Below are 23,857 nucleotides of genomic sequence, written 5' to 3' on the forward strand. Positions count from 1 at the left end.
CAGTGGTGCAGCCGTGTAACACACCCCTAACTAGCCAAGATTTCCCTCCAGACCGACTTGTTTTCTTTTCGCTCCCGTTTCAGGGTGGGCCCATCGTCGGACACTTTATTGTTTATTTGATTAATTACTCGCGGAATACACCCCTTAATGTCTTCATTATACATAGAGATATATTTCATCACTATGTATATGCCCATATATTATAAAATATCATGATATATCAATAAATCCATTTCATTGCAAACCATTCAAGATTATTTCCTTTTATTTCACTTATTAAATTTTATTTCATTACACACGACTACATAGTTTCAAAAACAATGGTTGTTTATTTTAATAGTAAAACTAACGAGCCAAAAAATAATCAGGTATGTTAAGAGGTAGGTAGGGTAATAAATAAGGCGTATCATTAAAAGCTATCCCACCGCATTCCCAGATCTGATACAGAAGCCTCTAGGCTTCCTGACAGACCTTCTCTAGCAAAGCAATTCTTTTACGAACTAAGTTGCGAAGTTTATACAAGATATGAAACAAAATTTTATACTAATTTTACTGTGAATTTACATCACTGCCAATCTAAATACATACAAGTTTGTAAAACCAAAACCAAATATTCTAGTAGTTGGCCGATATAGGCAGTGAAAGGGATGAGTGGTAGTTAGTTCAGTTAGACCCGACGTTGGCCGGTACATAGACGCCTCCACAACCCCGACTAGCATTGCAGACAGACACGGAACAAAGACATTTGCAGAAAATTTGACAGAGGGGTATCAATAAACAATTTGAGATCTTGGTTTTGATAATTTTGAAGTAGGAGTCTCCACGTGGGTGCACGTGCCTCTGACGTCACAAATTCACGTGGTCCTATAAACTCCACACTTCCACCCCGCTACAAAGAAAGATGGCGCTGTATCACACATCAAGGCGCACCTCTAATTAGTGACGTAGGTTCATTAAACGGTGGGGGGGATCAGAAAGAAGTGGTAACGGGTGAAATTAGCCGCGGGCTTAAGTAATGTGCATGATAAGCAAAATTACCTTCTCTTTGGCTGGAGAAAGTAATATCATAAGTGTTAGCGGTGAGCTAATTGACTTTCGGTTTTTAATCAAACGACCAATTAGCCAAGAAAATATTTGAATCAAAGTAATCAATTTTAAGAATAAAGTAGATGAATGAAAACAACGGTCATTATGGAGTATATATTTTTAAACTCATGTCTTTAACGAGATAGCGAGTGTTATTGCCTAGAATTTTCACTCGTGAACAACATGAAATTAAAGTAACTTTTAAAATAAACAGTGAATTCACTTACAAGTAGAAATTAAAGTAGAAGCTGAAGTAGGGCTATGATGAGCTGTGTTACATAAGCTACATCTAGATTTCAAAGTCACTTGGACGTTAGACTAATAAAAAAGTTGATGTTTATTTTGTTTATCGTGTTCGTTAAGTCTTCCTACTTTAGATTTAGTTGCTGAATCTTTCGCTATTCTTTTTAGATTTGTAGTCAAATACAGAGTCAATTAGTGCCGCAAAAGTGTCAACAAAATGTTATTATTTTTCTTACAGTCCTGTAAAGAAGTTTGTGGAAGAGTAGGTGCGTCTACACAAAGTCAAGTTCCCAAAGTGGCTAACTTTAACGTTACCTCCCTCTTGAAAGCTTTTCCGCCTGGTTAAAAAAGGTTTCAGTTCGTCCTTGCTAATTACGAGCAGCCTTCCTTGTGCCGTCCACGCGACGGCGTCCTTTGAAGTGCGGCTTTTTCAGATTCTTTGGCGATTAATTAAATATTTACTTGTAAGAGTTTCTCATGCGTTAGTTTGGTCTGCAAATTTCCGCCCAACTCCAACACCTTGTCAAAAGTTCCGGCCGATTCCTACGTGATTTTTGCGCAACACCGTTTTTGAAAGCGGTCTTTTTGAAGCTTTTAAGCTAGCACGAACGAATTACCCTTAACACTTTGGGTATATAGAAATAAGCGTGGAAAGGTGTGGAAAGATTTATAATGCAACTTTGGATGAATTGATGTTAATTAGAGGCCACTAATTGACTTCCGGACTCTTTCGACCCTTATCGTAGACGGTCTTAGAATAAAATACCATTTAGAAAATGTAACAACTATTTCCTTTTATAAATTTTAAGCTCCATGGTTTAATTTAGCTTATTTTTATTGTAATATCCGTAGCAACTCCCTTTGCAATGTAAAGATAAGAATATCGTGACAAATATCGCTTAGTACAATGTTTTGCCTTCCGCCCTAGCGCTATAGGCGGCGGAATGAAAGGGTTGGTCATGTCTTCTCCGCCTACTTCAGTGGTGTTTGCATACAAATAGTCGCTGAGGCTGTTGCTTTCCTATGGGCGGCTTGCTTCGTGAAATATTAATAGCCCAACCCTCGACATGAAGTTAAAACATTTTCGTTAATTAAAATACTTAATGTTTTCAAAGATATGACGCATCATCTTTTACATATACTCAAAGCAATTAAATTTTCATATGCAAGTACGAGTATACCGAAACGAGGTAGATTTTACTCTGCATATCGATCTTTGATTATATGATGGCAAGGTGATCTGTCCCACACAGATTTTTTAATCGATGAATGTATTATATTTATGGAATACAAACGACTCAATTGAAGGTCAGGGTGCAGTATATTACCAATATATGAAAATTTAATGTATGACAAATAGTTGATACTAATAATTAGGAAGAAAAAAGGATAATACCAGCAAAACGGTAAACACTCAGAGTTGCATACATATACTAACAAAAGCTTGTTTCTGTAAAACTAGATGGTAGAACAGAACAACTCAGAAATGGATAATGCATTTTAATATTGCAACTTCAATATAATGTTGATTTTTGCGTTAGTTGGGTACTTACTATTAAAATACAATAAAAATGTTAAAAATACTGTTTTATTTCAGAATATTGCCTCAATTTTTGTTACGCAAATCATCTTATAAATTTACGGTAAATAAAATGTTTTTTATTGAAATGTTAAAAATAAGTCGATACTAATATTTGTTTTTAGATCCGATTCTTTAAATGTAATCACGGCAATCATTGCACAACTTTAGACTCGTATAACTTATAACGTAAAGCTTTTGATGTATCAGACAATTTGACGTAAAAAAACTCAAGAGAAAAGAAATATAATATTCAAAAAAAGATTACCACTTCAATTGTGTAACCAAAAAAGTAACAGTTAACAATTAGTCTAGTCTCTAAAAAAAATATGTACTTGTGTAAGAATTAGTTAAAGGTTGGGTTACGTTTATTACGACTTTTCGACATATAAAAAATAATCCCAAGTGAATTTCGTAAAAGCGTAAAAGCCAGATGCTTCATTATGCTAGTAAAGCGGACATGCTAGCGATAAGCATGTCCATCTGCGGACATTTTCTTGTTTTATTTTGAAGTACCTGCATGTGACCGCTATCGCAATACCCGGGGGATTTACGCCCAAGAAACGTACCGAGTTCGGGCACTAAACGTGTCGGATGATTTAGTAAGGGCGTGTGCCAGTCATTATCTTGTGATATTTCGGTGTGGTTTACGCTCATTTGTTAGTTATGAATATTATTAAACGTAATATATACGAGTGCTCCGTCGTGTCACATTATCACGACTCCTTTCTTCGTTTTCCACTCGAGTTAATTAATTTGTAATGAAATATTATACATGCCGGGATTTCGTTTTAATTCGCCCATCAACCGGGTATTAATTTCAGAAAAAAAACGGACGTACTTATGGGTATATTATTCCATTTACACAAGTGCGTTATTTAAAAAAATAAGGAGTATTTAATAAAATCTTCTTTTATATCAAGTATTCAGTTGATATAAAAAATAAACTTATAGCAATTTAGTAATGTTTACGAAAATACCTTGGAGTATTTAGACATGTTATAATTTTTGTCAAATTGGTGACTCCTTCAGCCTAGCTGATGGCTATGTTGAATGTTTTAACGGCTTCAGAAGAGGAATTTTTTAAGCTGGCATCAGCTGCTCGCTGTCCATCGCTGTGATTCCTTCTCGAGATTTTCACATGTGACATGCGTGAAATCGTTCGGATTACATCGAGTTTTGGATTACGGAGCGTTCGGATTGGTGATCTGGCATTGTTATATGATATTTCGTAAAGAATTTCAATACTTTTTGTACATAATTTACGGGGACACTTAAAATATTCCAAAGGGAATAGAATAATAATAAACGTTTTTAACTGTATTAAATCTACGTAAAGGCACATCCAAACATTCTCAAAAATAATAAAAAGTTTACCTTTTCCTAGAAATATTACATTTCTGATCTTTTAATCGTGTCCAGGTATGGCAGATTCTGAGAAATTAAGTACAAAATTCTGTGAAAAAATATATTACATCTGAGAAAATAGCAGCCTTGCCTTCCTATATTAAGGCTTAATCACTTTAATTCATTAGGGTAATTGTCGTAGCCGAGGCGGAAGTCCAACATTAGGAGTTGAGCTTTTAACGTTATACGTATTTATCTTATGCTTGATCAAATAATAGCATTATGGGACAATAAAAATACAAATTTTACCATAAAAACTTTCCCAAAAAAGTCAAAATATATTTATTATGTCAAAAATATGTTAAATAAAATTATATAGTGCTCTTCTGTATTTTTTTCATATTGCAGACCAATTACGGTTTTATTAAGAAGAAAAAAAATAATTTTTTCATTGAAAAAGTAATCTCGCTCAATAAAAATAACATTTATAGAAGCTTCAAATTTAGCCAAAATAATTTTAAAAATTAGAATTTAGATTTAATTTTTTTTCAATATTGATAAAAGCAGTTGCAGAAAATTATAAAGTATTATTGATTGCAAAATTTTAAATAATGCAATATGAATATGATAAATTAATACTCGTAACAGACAGAGTTATGAACATTACACAAGTCTACAAAGAAACACTTGAGCCAGCCAAATGACAGGTCATAGGCCCTAGAATGCTCAGACTTCCATCTTCACTTCATATAAAAACGATATGTGCTTCTTTTCACTTGAGACACTTATTGATACGAGTATATCATATGTACGGTAAAAAATCCAGTGCCTGATATAAAAATATGGATTCATTGTGTTTTTCGTTCGTAATTAAATACAAACTTTGCTTATTTAAACGACCAAACTCTATTTAAACGCCTTTTTATACCGTATTTTTTCATCCAAGATAAGTTGCCTCAAAATGGCGGCAAAGTGATATTAAATTAGAAAATGGTGTATCATTCCGGTTCCGTGTCTTAACGTAACACTTTTATGTAAATGATCACATTAAGTGAGCGAGGTAATCACGCAAAAGCTTTCCTCCGTCATTTCATATTTTTCACAGCTCCGATAGACCAAATTAATTTCATAAATGGTTAACAGGGCAATCTGAAATTTGAAATCTGTAGTTTAACAATTGAAATGTATTTACATATATGACGCCTTGGTAATATTCGCACATTACACGCGGTACAGTTAGCTTTCAAGCTAGTGGCAGATACCAACGGCCCGCGAAATTGCAACTAATTTTGGTATTATTGATATAAATAGGTGCAGGGATCGTGTTTAGTGATCATACACTCCAAAACACCACCGTTGATTGGATATTGGTTGCCAATACACAAAAGCTTATCAAATTCAAAATAATTATTAAAATGTCGATTATCCGTTATTCTGTCATCTCACCAATTAGTACCTACCTGATAATTTATAGCCATATAAACAGTATTGGAAGTACAATACATTCTAATGATCTCCTTGTTCTTATGATTACCTGGTACCTTTATACTTTTATTCAATTATTATTATCTAGTTTTTTGATTAAATATTTTACACGTGAAGTCACTTTCTCTCAATAATAAGATTAAACATTTTACTTTTACATCCGATATACGTTACACCTTTAGTAAAAAATTTAAATATTGGAAAAAAAATCTTAGTTGTTTACACCAATAGTCATTTTTTTATTTAAAAAAATCCTACTCCTTCGCAAACGTTAATTAAACATATATGTATATAATTTCATACAGACAAATAATCTTAATTAATCTTTATCATCTCTCCTTTTTTAAAAATTACTAATAAATTACAAATTTATAAAAAATGCTAATATAACAGTGATTTGTATTTCTCTATATTACATTAGGAGTATCGTTTATTTTTTATAACGAGTTATTATATTTACGAGTTTTATCATGGGGTTGTAACCCATGATAAAACTCGTATAAATACGTTTCAAATACCCATGTATAATATTAATGCGTTTGTGATAAGAGGACTGTAAAAACAAGTACAATTTTAGATTTTATGCACACAATTAATTACATATCTATCTATTTATTAATTTTATTACGTAGATCAATCGTTTTATTAGTAAAATTATTAGCGGCAAATGAATTATTTTATATGAATTAACCCGATTCACTTAAAAAGTTAAGAATTTTATTCGTATAATAAAAAAAAATAGATTTAATTATATAATGTTTCAGTATTTGAATTTAAAAAAAATATATATGTCCTGCTTTCGGCAGATCTTATTTAAGGACTTATTTGTACTTGTATTCATATTGAATTTTGCGGAATACCGTTTCAAAAGTTTGATAGTTAAAGACCGAAAGGATTTTTGTATATTTTTTTTATATACCCCTCGATGTTAAATTCAAATAGTTTTTTCTTAGTGAGATAAATGATAAGACTATCAAAACCTCAAAATGTAACCTGTATTTGAACATCTGACTAAGGTCATAGAGCGTGTTATATTATGTACCGGTATTTAGTTAGGTGTGACACGGTATGCAATGTCGATTCGTGATTGTGTCGGTTAAATGCCTTGTAAATAGGATGTAGGGCTGTGGTGTTGAGTTGATCAACCCTAATTTAATTAGCCGGTCGATGTACATTATATATTTGGATACCCCAACGCCAAATCAACAATATTGATCGACACCTGTTGACGCGAGGTGGCCACGATCCAAATTCAATACAGTTGAATGGAATTTACACACTTTAGGCTACAAAATACACATTTGAGTGTTATCTACTTGAAGATAATTCATATAATAAACGCATTTATACTCGTGTGCTTCATTTAAGTTAAGTGCTCATTTAAGACTTTTTATTGATATTTTAAAATAGAAAGTCTAGTCACTTACAGGGGTTATAGCCTGTCATTTGCCAGTTAAAGTGATCACTTTATATAATGTTTAACATTCACCATTTTTCCCATGGTTGATAACTATAACACTCATCATTTGGAATAATTTTTTATTTAATTGAAAAGTTCAACTGCAAGTTTCTTCATCGGTGACTTGTATGGTAGAAAAAAGTAAGTTTTTTTTAGAACCTTCATATTTTTCTTCGTCTACATTGAAATATCAATAAAAATATTTATAGTAACAATTTGCGAACATTTTTTTTGGACACATTCAAAATATTGTGCTCATTTAATTTTACGTCATCCATCCATAATTTCATTTTTAAACTGTGGTTGTGGAGCTGATAGTTAATCTTTTAAATTGTTTTATGAATACTGAGCTTAATGGAGTATTTGGCATAAAAAAATTTTATATTGAGGGCTTACTGTCCAGTGAATTGAACAGCCCAACATTATTTTCAGAGCCGGGATTTTTTGAAGACAATATCACATCTGCGATGATTTTTCATAAAATGATAGCAGTTTCCTCGTGGTCTCATTAAATAAGTCATTATAAACAGCTCTATACTTGAACACATGAGTGAAATCCCATTGGCTAGCTTGGCTATGCAAAAAAACTCGTTTTTTGCTGCACAAAAGTTTTGAGAGGCCTCGAAGCTTTCGTTCGGCGATGGGACGGGGAGGGGAGTGAGGAAAGGGAAAAACCATAGGCCAGTAAATATGCAAAGAGAAAAATCATTAGGTTTACGGTCATTCCGGGATTGGAAGGGGTAGCCTCTTCATTGCCAACTGAGTAATGCACTATACGGGGGTCGTACTGGCGCTTCAGTCAAAAAATAAAAAAATACGCAGATCAGATAGTAATGATAATTTTTGAAAAATGTTCTTTATAAATAATAATGATCATTCACCTACTAAAATTGAGATTTTTTGCATCAGCGGACAATACTAATATATTAAAAAACAGGTAAAAGTGAGTTCAGCATTTTGGGTATGTCTAAATCCTTGTTCACAAATCTGATATTCTCCACTTAGTTAATTTTACATTAAGACCTTAAAATCTAAAGCGAGGGATTAATCATCCTGCTTCTATTTTAATTGTTTTAATTTTTACCATGGATTCATTTGTTCAGAAATATATTAATTCATAAAAAAATCTTTTTAATTAAAGTATATATCAATATTTTGTTTGTCTCCAAATCTGTGTTCACAAATCTGGGTTTCTTCACTGAGGAACTATTTCTACATTTTGACATATCAACACAGATGAAAAACAATAAGGAGGTCAGGTTTGTTACAGGGCTTACAACCTGTCATAGGCTTGTTTAAGTGATCACTTTACACACGTGTAACATTCACCATTCTTATCATGATTGACGACCACACTACTCAATTTTTTGGAACTCATACATACATAATCTTTTATCATATAATTCTCACGATACTTAGCCCCAAATTTAGAACCATTAGAATTAGTTTCAATTTTTATGTTTTAATACATCACTTTTTAGTTAGAGTTTTGAATTATTTTCCAAGTTCGTCTCTGCCTGGCGCTGCCAGTGCTGGATTCCCTTCAGGGAAATATTCTCGCTTCCGTTAATGTGAAATATGTTCTCTCTCAAACGGTCCGCGGACCTTGCCCAGCGATCCGTTGCTTGTACTAGGTTTGCCTGCCGTTTGAGGAAAACCTCGCGAACAAGGCGAATTAGCGAATCCGTTATTCCGTTATTCCGTTAGAGCCAGCCGACTTTCGGCGATCCGTTAAAGCCGTGAGCTGCAGATAATAATGCAAAACAAATTTGGCTAGAAGTGTTAACGTTATTTAAATAAATATATGAAATTTCATTCATTGATTCGCCAGTCACTTTGTAGTAAAATCAGTCCATTTTTAGCTAACTCGAATTATTAATAACTAAGGAAGCATTTACTAAGGTTTCTCTAAATGAAAAATTGTAATTGTTTTCTTATATTGAAAGCTGTCTTACCTCATTCCCAGATTTGATACAGAAGTATCTAGACTTCCTGACAGAGTTTGTCTTGCAAAGCAATTTTTGTTGTTGTTTTGTTTTCGTTTTTTATTTTAACTAAATTGCGAAATTTATTCTTCTATTCAGCTTAAATAAGTAGTTAAAATGTATAATAAAATTTAAGGTACTGAATACATTTATTTTTGTCATAAAAACGAATAACAGATAGCCAACGACCTAATTGAGGAGAAGTCAAATAAAAACTGGGCTCGATATTATAATTACGTCTAACTGTGAACGATTTCTACTTACACAATTTATTATTTTTTCTTTTTCCTGTCACCCGCCACCATAACTCGCTAATAAATGCATCTGGGTCGTATGTGCGAGTACCTACACCACGCGACGCATCTGCTTCTGAATGTTGAATTACCGAAATGCCACACTTGGGCTCGAAGGAAGCAATATCCCGATAGTGTTCGACTCGGCAGGTTTGCAGAATGGGGGCTCGCGTTTGTAGGTACTTACTACATATAAATATAAACAGATCTACGGTCATGTTCATACATACCGATCTGTCAATACCCTGCCACTGTATAGCGCTTTTTAGCTTGCAGGCAGAATTTGCATCGGAGGACTCATCGAACAAATCAATGCAATAATTCACGAACGCGTGAACGCTACGAGTTGAAGTTTCAATAATACTACAAAAGTTTTTTTTTTTTAAATTACGTTCAAGCATTATTATAAATGTACTCTCAAATATATAAAGTCAGTAGTGACCGGCTGCGCGAGAAGCCACAGGTTTTGTCCGCGCACATTTTTTATTTATATTGGAATTTGGCAAATAAATGTATTTTTTTATAATTTTCTAAAACTTCTTTCCTTTCAATAACATTTTTCTTTTCCAACCCATATATTTACTTCGAAGAAAAACTTATTTTTTCAAAAAAAAATATTTAAACAAAAAATGCAATTACGTTAAATGTTACGTGGGTTTAAATAAAATTATGTTGCAGGCTATTGATTATTATTTTTAAAATTATTATTTTTTATAAAATTTTATAACTGCAGAATAAAGAACTATGACTCGTTTTTTTTATTTAAATTTATTTTCTTTCGCCGTAAACTATTCGATCTCCCCTCGCGTTTCCTTGCTGTCATGCGGGTATGAACTTTTTGTAGGTTTGTTCTGATTGTATACCTACCCACTTAATAACAGTAAGATTGCGATGTTTAATGGCCAATTACCAACTAATGAGGTGTTTGTGTGCTATTCGAAACGTATCAATTACACATACATCAATAATATTGAAATTGATCCCGCACTTATCGAATAATACCATCGCTGGTATAATAGATATTTTTATTCGAATATAAAACATTTGTTGAGTTGAGTAAGTTTTTATTATATTTAGTAAGTTTTTATTATTCGAATACACATATTTGTTGAGTTGAGTAAATTTTTTTTACTATGTTTAGTAAGTTTTTATTATTCGAATACACATATTTGTTGAGTTGAGTAATTTTTTTATTATATTTAGTAAGTTTTTATTGTTGGAATACAAATATTTATTGAGTTGAGTCTTATTTAGAAGAGACCTTCACGAAATTGTCAATCATGGGTAGAATCGTGAATGTTACATATGCATAAAACGATCACTTAAACTAGCCTATTACAGGCCTGTAAATACCTAGACTTCTATATTATTCTTCATCTATGTTGAGATGTCAATATAAATGAACAAACCTAGATTTGTGAACAATCATTTGGACACACTCAAAATATTGATCCATATTTTAATTAATTTTAAAAAAATCAATTAATCTATTTTCAAACAAATGAACCTTTGGTAAATGTGAAAACAATGTAGATGAATACAGGGTGATCAGTCCTTCGTTAAAGATTTTCAGACCTTGGAGTGGAATATATTTGATGAGATACAGATGACGTGAGTGAAAGATTTTATAGAAAACGACATATCTGCCTATCTACCCTTTGGTCATAAAATCAGTCTTACTAAAATTAAAAAATTAATTCTAGGATATCGGAAATTAGCTTGTAATACTTGTCCAACAATTCAAATTACATAATCATTTCTTTAACTAATGCCAAGCGATAGCGGTATGATCATCGAGTCAGGCAATCAGGGGATGGTTTGGTTTACGAAATAAAGTTAAATCCCTCATACGTCATGCAATGTCCCCCATTCTAGTAAAAATAGTACACAGGGTTCTCAGTAGGTTAACAATTCGCCAGGGAGGGTAAAAGGGATTCTTCCTTTTGTTGCAATGCTTGAACAATAGAACGCCAATCTTTCGCTGTCTGTGCGTGTCTGCTGCACTTTTTGTGCGCCGTTTGCAAAATAACGGAAAGCAAATATTGAAATCAGAAAACGAAAAATATTAATAAAAAAATCTTACTTTAAAAGTACATTAATGTTTCATCTATGTTTTGAATAACAATATTTAAATTTTACTTAGTAAATACCACTATTTCTTAGTGGTATTAAAAATGGAAAGATTTTACCACAAAGTGATAAATGAATGAAACAATATTTCAATTTGAACGACTTGTATGATCAATATGTATTTTTTATACTAGAATTAAATGGTTCTGCTTTTATTTGTATATTACATAAACAAAATAGTCTCAGCATATTATAAGAACTAAATCACTTTCACAAGTATTTTTTACCTTTTATGATACAAATATGATACTATTTATTAAAAAAATATATTTAAATTGTAAATTACTTGAAATTTCATTAAAAAAATGTTATGCTTTTATACGGTAAGTTATTATATTTATTGCATATGAAATTATTGCATTGCATTGACTGTGGTGTAATTACTGTGAAACTATAATAAGTTAATTGCGTATATATGTCATATCAGAACTTTTATTTTAAATATCTTTCTAGCCGTTTTACTTTTACATATCGTAAGTAGTCCTTTATAAATATGCCGAATTGCATATATAAGATGGTCGGTCTTTCTATGAAAGCTTCGATTGTATTTCTCAGAGATTCTTGTATAGATACTTTCGGTAACTTGTCCCAAGAAAATTGTCTTAAAGATTTCAATACCCAGGTAAGAGCGAAGATCGCATTGTTGCCAACTCTCCGCAAAGGTACATATCTTTAAATGTTCTGTATAAGATTTATAACTTCAATGGATGCTGCGAATTTTTAAGAGTAAAAAAAACTTTGTAGGGTGAGCTTCCGAGATGGATTGAATTGAACATCTGCCAATTTGCTATCCTGCAAACGTCTTTAATATTTGAATACAAAAAATATTTGAGAATTGATTTTCAAAATACTTTTATATATATTTCGATATCATTTTTTCAGCAGTACATTTTTAGTAATTAGTATAAAACCATCAATACATTTACATAAGTATATTTTGTACGAGTGCGATTTTAAAATTTCAGCTAAAACAAAACAATTTGAAAAAAAAACTGTTCAGATGCGATATTCACTTATTCAAAATTTGGTAGGGATAAAGGAAATAAGAATACAAAAGATGTTGTTAACCCTTATTCGCACTCAACGGTGCATTAGGCACTGCATCGTATATAATAAATCATTAATAATCATACTAACCATCCTGACGTTAGAACATTTTGAAGAGTTTACATCGCTTTTATGATTCAATAACAATAATTGTGATATGAGTAAAAAATTAAAATACTCATTTTTCTTTACTTGTTTGATATGTAAACATTATATTTTTCGGTAGTTAGAAAAAAAAACCTGCGTGTAAATAAAAAAGGTACACACACACACACATACATATACACATACACATACAAATACACACGTCTTCCATCTTAAAAGGGTGAATTAAGGGACTTTAAATACGGCGGCTTATTTTGCGATACGTACTAAATTTCTCCCCTCATCAACTTTGTAAAATATCTTAAGATATTTTTTATACCCCAACCGTGTGAAAACCGTTATGAACTTTCTTAAATTGTTACCCTAGATTGTTTGTTATAATGTTTGAGGGTATATCAACACGAAAACAACAGATTTTTTTGCCTAAATTTAGTGATTTCATAAAAAAATAAAATGCTTTTATGAGTTTATATCAATGCTTGTAATAATTTGAAGAAAAAAAAACTGATGTTTCATAGTGATAAATCGAAAAGTCAGTGTTTGAAAATTATGCGAAATGCATCGAAACACGTTTCATAATAGATTTTAAGAAATATTCGTATTTACTAAGTAAAACTTAAATTTAAAAAGAATATTGAAATCTGGGCATTTAGAGGGTTTTTTACTACAAAGTGATTGCCGAATTAATTAATGAAAGATAATACTATTTATAACTAGGAATCAACGGTATTTATTACATACTCGTATTTGTGGATATCTTACACTGCAACGGAGTATTTAAAATAAAATAACAATGACAATAACAATAAAACAAAGTATTATTTATGTAAATAATATTTTTTTAAGATTGTTTAAAATTTAGCAAGTTTCGTTGTTTTTTCACAGTACAAAGAATTAGCCCAATCCTACCAGGAGCCAAGACGAAGCGAAGGGTAAGAAGTTGCTAGTACCAAGGCCCGTTTCTTTGTTAGGGGTCGGCCAAGCAGGCGATTGAGAAATGTTCACACGGGAAATTATTTATAAAGTCACTAGGCGACTTGCACCTTGTACCGGTAAAGATTTACCCAACGAATATTCTTTTACCTAGTTTGACTGCAACTTAAAATTTGGGGAGCGTGTGGCACAGCAGAATAAAACGGTTATTAATTAGATTTAAAATAAAATAAATGTAAAAATCTGGATTTGAACATTATTTTTTGCTTAAGCGTCAAAATAGAATCTGTTTTTAAATTTTGTCAATGAATATTTTTTTCTTTATATTACTAGGCATAGACAATGAAAGCAAAAAAATATTAACATCATCAAGAAGTACATGAATTAAATAGGATAATGTATTTTTTGGTTTTATCTAATTACTTATAGATTTTCTTAACCAGTCTCCTACAGTATTATGGTTAGTGCGTTTAGCTGGTAGGTCCCTGGTTCGATTCCCAGGGGGAGTTAAAGTAAAATCAGTTTTTATTTTATTTTATATCATTTTGGACTTATACGTAAAGCATACATTTCCCACATGTATTTAACTATCAAAATAACACTGTATATACGATGCAGTACCCTTTGAACCATTGGGTGCAGATAAGGATTAGATAAAGAAATTTCATAAAATTGCGACATATGTTAAATTCGTTAAAATGATGATTTAACATAATTTTATACCAAAACTTACATTTTATAGGATTTGTTTAGAAGACAATAGTACCTACTGCTTCGGTGATGGCGTTTTCACATACAGCTTTTAATATAATTAACTTACTAACCAACCAACCATCACGCCATTTCCCCGCAGTGGTAGGCAGAGAGAATATAACGCCACACCAATATATCTATACAAGCAATCTTCGCCTATTCCGACTATTATTATCGAATCATTCCGACTTTATTATAATTACGAAATTTTTAAATCACATGTAGCAAAATATTAAAGGTACTTGTCATTTTATAAAAATGGTTCCGGCTCAGTTGAGTTTGAGCGATATGTAGGAGTGGTTAGAATCACAAATCCCTCGCAAGTTACCAGGAGTACAGAGCACCTCCAGTAATTAGTTGATTCGCAAGTAGCAATACTCACACGTCACTTGCCCGCCCGCCGCTGTAAGTGTTGCTACTCACAGTGCGCGCAAGTGTTGAAGGGGCAAGGAGGCCGCCAGAGGGTGGCATGGGAGTCAGTGATTTATCTTCACTATTGCAAAACCACAGTGAAACATCGAGCTGCTGTCAATGATAATTTAATTAATTAATTATATTTTATGTATTAAATGTTAAATCAACCACTGATTTTTTGAGTCTACTAAGTTGTATTATATTTTATTTTTTGACATCTCATCAAAGATGAAGAAGAATATGGAAGTCTGGGCATTTACGGGGCTGACGACCGTCATAGGCTGGTTTAAGTGATCACTTTACACACGTGTGACATTCACTAATTCTACCCATTATTGACAACCACACTATTCAAATTCTTGGAAGTTCTATATATATATATGAACCAATTTCGAAACCTTGTTCTTGAATCATTAGAACTTCGCTAGAGACATCTATTGGTGAGATGTAAAGAAGCTTTTTATTAAGCAGAAACTTTTATATTAGTATGTATATTTTGTTGTTTTTTTTTAGTAAAAACACATAAAAATCAACTGTCACAGTAAAGATTTTTATACTTGTTTTTTTTTACAATAAAATACAGCTTAGTAGACTTAAGAAATCAGTGTTTGATTATCTATTTGATAAATAAATTAACATGGAGTTCTACAAATTAAACAAACTGACTAATTAAGCGGAGATAATCTAGATTTGTGAACAAGTATTTGTACATACCTAAAATGTTGTGACAAATACAGATATTTCACAATACTGTTACATGATATTTTTTGCCGTTTAAAGTACAATATTTTTCACGTGCAACATAATAGTGATTAAAAAATACTCGTGCGAGTGAAACAAAAAGTCGCGAGTCGCATCCCACACGTATTCCGCTTGTACTGCAAGGAAAATTAGCCTGGCTTATTAGCGGTTTTCCCCTGATAAGCCATTCACTTCTTCCGCCCATATTCAGCTGGAAAAAATCGCGCCCCCCGCCCCCGCCCCGGCAAACGTTGTTAATTGAGCCGCGAGAGAAGGCGACAGATACACGGCACAAGAGCGGCTCAGCATCCCATCTGGAGCGTCACATACGGAGCCCTTATTGGAACGGGAGACGGGAATTGTTGCGATGCTCTTTTTAATGCGCGTCATTCAAGCGTGAAGAGTGCTTGCTGCACAGCTTGTTTGCGCTATTTTTCTACTGATATTTATTAGCTACTTGTGTCTACGAGCACACATGTATCTGAAAATGTTCTCAAACCACATATGAAATAAAAAATCGGAATCAATTACTGATTGCATTTTGGTTTTAATGCTTTTATGCTCATTAATGCTTTTCAACAGAAGTTACAAGTACGGATGGTAGAAAAAAATTGCATTTGTTTGTTCGATCATATCTTCAATATTCTTTTCCCCAATTTCATCACAGGAAAGCTCTTTTATGGTGACATTTTACGAAAAAATAGTTATTTTATCTTATTTTTGTTATTTTTATTTTTATTAAATTTTTTTTTATCAATATTATGAATAATTCAAATGAATTATCAATAAACTTCGCAGTGAAAAAGAATTTCCTCATTTGAAACTAGTTTCTAAATGTCTCAACTAAGGCACATCAAAACAAGATGGATGTTTGAGCATTCCAGAGCTTACACACTTGTGTAACGTTCACCAATATACCCATTATTTGTCTACAATTGAAGAAAACTACGTTCTTCACAAATTCTCAACCGATCGCAGTACTGTTTACCAAAAAAATGACATTTATCAATAATCGAATAAATGAAATCCAATAATCGTTCAAAAATGAATAAAATATGGATGTAAAAAATAGAACTTGGTGAACCTTTTTTGTGCACATTTCTTGGTGTCTATTTTTCATGCTTATTTCATCCGGCATTGCCTAGATGTGTAAAAAAATATTTCATTGTTCAATTTTCCGTAGAAAGCTAATTAAAAAAAATCTCGACGCGGTCTCCGGTGAATAATCGAGACGCGAACTTACAAATGACATTTTTCATTAATACATGGCAAGTGTTTTCCAAGCCACTATAGTTCGTTTCCCTTCTAATTGGCTCACTTGACGGAGTATCTGTGCGGCGCTCCAGCCTTCCCCAACCTCCTCCGAGTATTGGGTAGGCCTAATGGTATATTCCACGTATATGTAGAGGTAATTTATATAGCCAGATTCAAATAGCAATAAGATTCGTCATTTTTCCTTGGTTCTTTCATAGAAAAACTACGTAACGTGTATAAATTTAAATTGATTAAATTAACCTTTTTCACATTTTTTAAAGTAATGTTAGTATAAGAGTATAATAATTCACCGGATTTTCTGTATGCCTGAAAAGGGGCCATAATATTGTCTTACCTACAATTATTCCTTTTTATTGTATTTATTATTATTCTTCTTCTTATTTTTCATGTATAAAATATAAAAATTGGTGAATGTTACACGTGTGTAAAGAGATGACTAAAACCAGCCTATGACGGTCCCAGATGCTCAGACTCCCATATTCTTCTTCACCTTTGATGATATGTCAAAAAATAAGATCTATATTTTTTTTACAAGAAAGTGACTCCTTCTGTGATAATATTTACTTTCAATAGTATTTATCATTGAAGTTTTAAAATAATCGTACAAAAACTCAGTGCGCTTGAATAAAGTTCTTAAATCATATCAATAGATTCGTCAATTGCTTTACGGTAATACATATTTACTTACAACATTTTTAGTGTGTCCAAATACTTGTTCACAAAATCTGGATTATCTCCAATTACATATTTACCCTTAATTTAATTTTAATTGGTAAATACCACTGTTTAATAGTGATATTTATCATGTTAAGTGAAAATTAATTCCAAAATGATAATGACGAAAGTCCTGACGTCACTTCCCCTTCTCTGTCAATTTCAACGCCAAGTGCATCGTTTCTAACAAAAGGTGCAGGCAGAAGGCGAGAAAGAATATCACAGGGTGGGTAAGAAGCGCAGGAGACATTTAATATCACGCTAAGTAAGGGTTGAATGAGATGATCTCTCGTGAGAGCCGGGAGCTAACAAAAGGTGTTTTCACCTGCGCGTTAGCGTGAATTAAAGCGTTTGGGAATACGAGGAACTTTCGAGAATATGAGAATCTTTGGCGAGTACCTGCATCTAAAAATTTTCAACGCAAATGCATTTCACTAATACGTTTAGAAGTAATAATACTAATTACTTAATGCACATATTTCATTAGTTCAAACCTTTTCCGCATCCGATGGTGCATAGGGCACTGCATCATATAAACTCAGAGTTATCTTGATGGTTAACAAATGAAGGAAAGGTTATCAGCCCTCCGTTTCAGTAATCATTACTGGGTAATATTGAATAAATATTAGAGTAAAAAATCACTTATATTTATTTAACCCCCCCTCCCTGGGAATCGAACTAGGGACCTCTAGTACGGTCCGAGCGTAGTGACCATTATACTACGGAGGCACTAATCTAAGTACAGTGGAAGTCAGTTATAGAGCGGGTTTGAGGGTGACGTATTTTATCTCCATTAAATGATCATCGCGGTATAAACAAATTGTCCAAAACTATGATTTTTCTGTGAAAAAAAAATATAAATTGTGAATTTTAATGAAATATAAATAAAAATCACAAGCAAGGGCCACTTTATGAGAAATAAAATTACCTACGTAATTAATAACAATTAATATCGTGTCTGATTAGTATTAAGTTTCGATGTTCGACACCTATTCCGTCATACCGCAATTCCTATTTTCAAACGTAAGCCGTTAGGGCTTATCTGAAAATAATATTCAATGAAAATATTTGTGTAGATCAAAAAAATACAAATATTTATTTTGAAAATTTATAACTACAAATATACCACCATTGAGAACAAGCTTTCCTTTATTTATACAACGCTCCACTAATCCAATGAATTTTTTGTTTCATTCAAATTGAGATTCGTTTGAAGTATTTTATTGAATTGCAATAAGTAGTTTTATACTGCAAAAGAGATAAATTTTGGTATTTATACGCTGCAATGAAAAATATATGAAAACAGTTAAATCTCGATATAATGGACTAATTGGGGAGAGGGGTGTCCGTCAAAGCCGATATTTCGTTATATAAAAATATATTAAAAACATTTTTCAAAATACGATCTCTGTATTTGGGTAAAAATAAACAATGCAAAACATTAACAAAATTCTGTCTATTGTCTTCACTCTCGTCGTAAAGTGGCGTTGCTGTTTGATATCGACACGCTTGCTTTGAAAAAGGAATCAAATTTAGTTTGCACTTTTTAAGTTTTGATACATAATTTGTAATTATCACGACCGCTAAAAATTGTTTACATTCGGCGACACATGAATTTAATCATGCAAATATAATATTAACAGTAATTAAAAAAAAAAACATTTTATCTGATTTTTGTCCGTCATATCCGAAGAACGTTAAATTGAGGTACGTTATATCGAGATTTCACTGTATCTTCAAAAGATAAAGACCGATTTAGGGAAACATATTTTACTTGTTAGTAGTTACTTATTGACTGCCATAATTTTATTTATTTGAATAACCCGTAAAGCATATATTTTAGGGGCTTATCTGCAGGTAGGATAGTTAGAAAAGGGAAGGTTTATGTAAAAAATATATTACAAACCCAGATCAATTGACAATGAATATTTCTTGAATTCATTTTGCAATTGGCGGGAATCGAACCAGCAATGCCAGTTTCGCAGTCGAGCGTCTACAAAATATTAATATTAATTACCGTTTTTTTGTACTTTTTCAAAACTTTATACGTTGTGTATGTACAGTACAAACGTACACCCCCCTCCTAGCGTCCCTATAAACTTTTCTTGTCTGAAAGTAAAGCGATACCCTCGCGATACATGTGGCGGTTGGCTCGCGCTTTGGCGCGTTTTTCAAAAACTTTCTGAATGTGAAATGTTCCAGAAAGGAATGCCAGAATTCCTCCGTTTGCCTTTCCAATCTCAAGTAGGTACGCGGTGCAACTTCCCTACTGCGCGTCGCAACGTCCGTACGTCAGGAAATCGGCAGTTTGCTTTGAGAACGCTCCGTGAATGGGACCCATACAATTACCTATGCAATTTACGAATTTCTAAATAAATTGGGTTTCGTTTAACATTGATGTGTGCATTTTGATCAGTATACAATGAAACATTTTAAAACGTATCATTCATTTTAAAAATATATTTTCACTACCCATTTGATTAACTGTCCATATAAATTAAATATGTTTTAAAAAAACGTAGGCTCAAAGTTACAAATGTTGTATTTACTCTTTACTCATCAAAAGACAATAATTATTCATTCATTATTTCTGCACCCAATGGTACATAGGGCTCTGCATAATATAAACGCAGTGTTATTTTGATTGTTAAAATATCAGAGTGAAAAATCACTTATATTTATTTGAGTTCCCCCCTGGGAATCGAACCTAGAACCTCCTGTACGGTATCCGAACGTACTGACCATTACACTACCGAGGCGAACATAAGACAATAATTAATAATAATAATTTTTGATAATTTGATGATTGATCGTTTGAGTATTTGAAAAATACATTGAAAAGTACGTTCTTATAATGGCTGCGTAGTGCGTTAGTTCCCGTCTTAATACATACGTAACTACGTACATACGTTTATTATTACCCTTGCCTTCCAGTAAAATATCCTCTGAGTTTCCTACATCAAACAGAAAACACGTTGTTTGTGGCTTATGGCGGCACAAAAGGACTTGTAATTAACAATTTTGTTTTTAGTTTCCTCTAGTGTACTTTCTGCGTCAGATATTTTTCAAAACGCACTTCCAACTTACAAAACATTGCTTATAACACTTTATTTTTGCTAAAACAGATTCTTCTACTGCCTTAACTAAATCTTAAATTGATAGAAAAAGCAGCACAATCCTGCTTATGGATAAATAATGTAGCGTTCTACAAAAATGGTTAAAACATACTCACCTTTATAAAAAGATCGTATTCCTCATATCATTAAATAATTTGTTTATAGGGAAATACCTTTTCATAAAAAAATATTTTTAACAATACTTTGTCTTTCGCTCACATATTAGTAAGTGTTTTTTGTCACTAGTTTCATCAGGTGGCCGCTTACGTATCGATATGTGTTCATCTAGCCAATCTCTGAAAAACGAGAGAAAAACATTGACATTTCTCCTACAAGGCGTGAATCTAAGATGGACTCACCAGAAAGACTTTTAAATGATGTAAAAAGCATAAAGTAATGGAATTTTTTTGCTGAAGATCAAGAAAAATTATGTGAGAGTATGTGCACCCAATAATAGATAATTATTTGTAGATTTTGTTTTCATGTTTTGAACAAAACCATGCTCTAATTGATTACTCAGGTATATATTCTCTATGCCTTAAAATTTTTATAACAATATATCGAGTAGTTTAGGAGTTGTGTGTTTTATTGAATCCGGAGGCACAGATGATGGCTGGTTAATTTAAAGAGCACCGGGACACAAAGTGTTAAGATTAAATCGTAAACGAATAATGTGAAAAAATCATACCAATGGAGTATTTTGTCCACTAGCGTTCAGCCAAAAATTGTCTCCAAATTTATATTGGCAAATTCTAATAGGTACTGATGATTTATATATATGTTTTCCTTGTTACTAACGTGCTTATTTTCTTTGTCTCCAGGGAGTTCTACTACATCCAGATGGAGAAGTACGCTCGTCAGGCAGTAAGCGAAGGAGTAAAAAGCGCCGAGGAGCTCCACGTGGCCGCCGATTCCGAAATATACCGAGTCCTCAACTTGCACTACAACAGGAACAACCACATAGAGGTATGCGGTCCTCAGGTGCGATATAACACGACCCCTGAACTTCCTTTATCATCCCCTACACACCTCCATACAAATGAGAAAAAGATTTTGTCTAATGTACTAATTTAAATCAGTCTGAAAATGAAAGGCATTTATGATTGTTCAACTAAATATTTTACTTGAAATAAAGTATATTGTTGTTACATTTCTTAGTGTTTAAATAAACAAATGACCCGACTTAAAAATAAAATAAAAATTAGCGAAATAGTACTTATTTTGATCGTAATCATTCAGAAATTACTATAAATCAGCCAATACATTTTTACGTAATTATTTGTGCACCATTGTGTACATCTCTCTATTGGGGGATACCGCTATTTGATCAATTAAAGTAATGGAAATATACAGGGTGTTTTATTACAATTTTCAGTAAATATAACAGGCTTAATACTTAAGCATTGTATCTCAAGTTGATATCTGAGTATCTAAGATTTTTGCTATTTCCAAATCATATTTTGAGATCTTACTTGCTTGAGCCATTTTATTCTAGTTTCATTTAAATTTATGTCATATGAACAGTTAAATTCATACTCAATCTGTCCTTGTAGCTTTCGTATTAGATATTAGAACATTCCTTTGTGAAAGCTACACATAATCCAATATGTTAAATTTAAAAGAATTTGGTGATTGAACAACTCAGTAGATGTCGAGTGATGAAGATGAACTTTAGGGCATTGAGGTTCCGTTCACTAATAAGGTTTGTTTATTCCTCAGGTTCCCTCGAACTTCCGGTACGTAGTTGAGCAGACCCTCCGAGAGTTCTTCCGCGCCATCCAAGGAGGCAAGGACGCCGAACAGTCCTGGAAGAAATCCATTTACAAGGTCATCTCCAGACTGGACGATCCCGTTCCTGAGTACTTCAAGTCTCCCAACTTCCTAGAACAGTTGGAATAGATCGGGAATCCATGAGTCAGTCAATGAAGTTGTTAACGATTAACTCGGAATAGTATTTGATACCCTCAGAGACTAATGATCTAGAAAAATCTTCTAAAATGAAATTTTGAGATTTTTCGTTCAATGGATCCGAAGTCTTCTGGTAACAAGCACTATTTCGCGTGAATTGAAATAGGGCTGACTCCGTCAAAGAAAAACTAATTTTAAAGAAAATTTAAATATATTGCACACCAATAAAGACGACACTCGCATTTAGGCCTTCAGTTCAAAAAAATGATAAATAAAATTATTAATTACGAATAAAATTGTTAAGGAAAAATTTAATAATAAAATTATTCAAAATTCTATGAAATTTAAAAATGATGAAAAATATTGTAATTTTACTGTAACAAGATTTATAACTATTCTGTGGTTGTACGTTTATAAATTTATATTTATTGTAATTTTGGCAACATTTTTTGTGTTGTTTCGGTTTTCTTCGTCGTTTAAGTTGTAAAAAGTGTGACAGATCAAACGGCCATGTATCGTATGGACGGTGTCAATTGGCGGGTCGGATAGTAAACCGATCCGGGCGTAGTCTAACTCCATCACTTCGAGGCAACATTCCAGTCCGCCCGCGTGATGATTAGGCTTCTCGCTAGGTTAGGGGCGGTAGGCGCAGGCGGTACCGCCACTGTAAATACATGTACTATCGTAACCATCCGGGGAAACCCGCGACCATACCTAGCTTAACTTGTGTACTAACAATTGTATAGCTTTTCCAAAACGAACAAAACGTGTCAATGAAGGCTAACAATCCAAAGAACAAGAGTCAGAGTCCGCTGGCGGAAACGCCTCGGAACTCTGGACCATTTACATAATTATAGAATAATTTAATCTAGTGTATACAATCAATATTGAAGATTTTCGCGAAACATGACAATTCGTTTGACTGGTTTTTATTTACTATTGTATGGAATTACTTAGGTAAGAAAATAGATTTAAGCTGGAGGAGGTAGAGTTAAGGAGTGTTAGCGTTAAGGAAGACGTGGGAGTTAGGAGTAAGTTAGCGCACAGCGACCAGTGGTGAGTCTCCTAGTCAACCCTTTTGGTCCCCGGGATATTTGAACACATTTTCTTATAATTTATTATTTTTCGTTCATTTTATTTTATCCCTGTAATCCTAAAGTAATTATACCAAATCACTGTAAATAATCATTTATAATATTATTAGTTAAATTGTAAACCAATGATTTAAACCAAATGATTGATTT

General features: G+C 32.7%; 1 protein-coding gene across 3 annotated transcripts in view; it reads left to right on the forward strand.

Moving 5' to 3' along the window:
• LOC148307724 (homeobox protein prospero-like) overlaps positions 1 to 22,878 on the forward strand; it is a 30,856-nt gene extending 7,978 nt beyond the window's left edge. Inside the window, exons 3-4 of one of the 3 annotated variants that reach the window (XM_088262916.1) lie at positions 21,527 to 21,686; positions 22,425 to 22,878. In XM_088262916.1, coding sequence (XP_088119042.1) covers positions 21,527 to 21,686; positions 22,425 to 22,604 — 340 coding nt within the window. In that variant the 3' untranslated portion in view covers positions 22,605 to 22,878. The remainder of the gene's footprint in view (positions 1 to 21,526; positions 21,687 to 22,424) is intronic. The other 2 variants (XM_088262917.1, XM_088262918.1) reach the window with 2 other exon arrangements.
• Positions 22,879 to 23,857: the final 979 nt, after the last annotated feature.

This window comes from Brachycentrus maculatus, unplaced genomic scaffold, assembly GCF_059751285.1.
Source record: "Brachycentrus maculatus isolate JH-2025_06_01 unplaced genomic scaffold, ASM5975128v1 h1tg000191l, whole genome shotgun sequence".
NCBI classification, from domain to species: domain Eukaryota; kingdom Metazoa; phylum Arthropoda; class Insecta; order Trichoptera; family Brachycentridae; genus Brachycentrus; species Brachycentrus maculatus.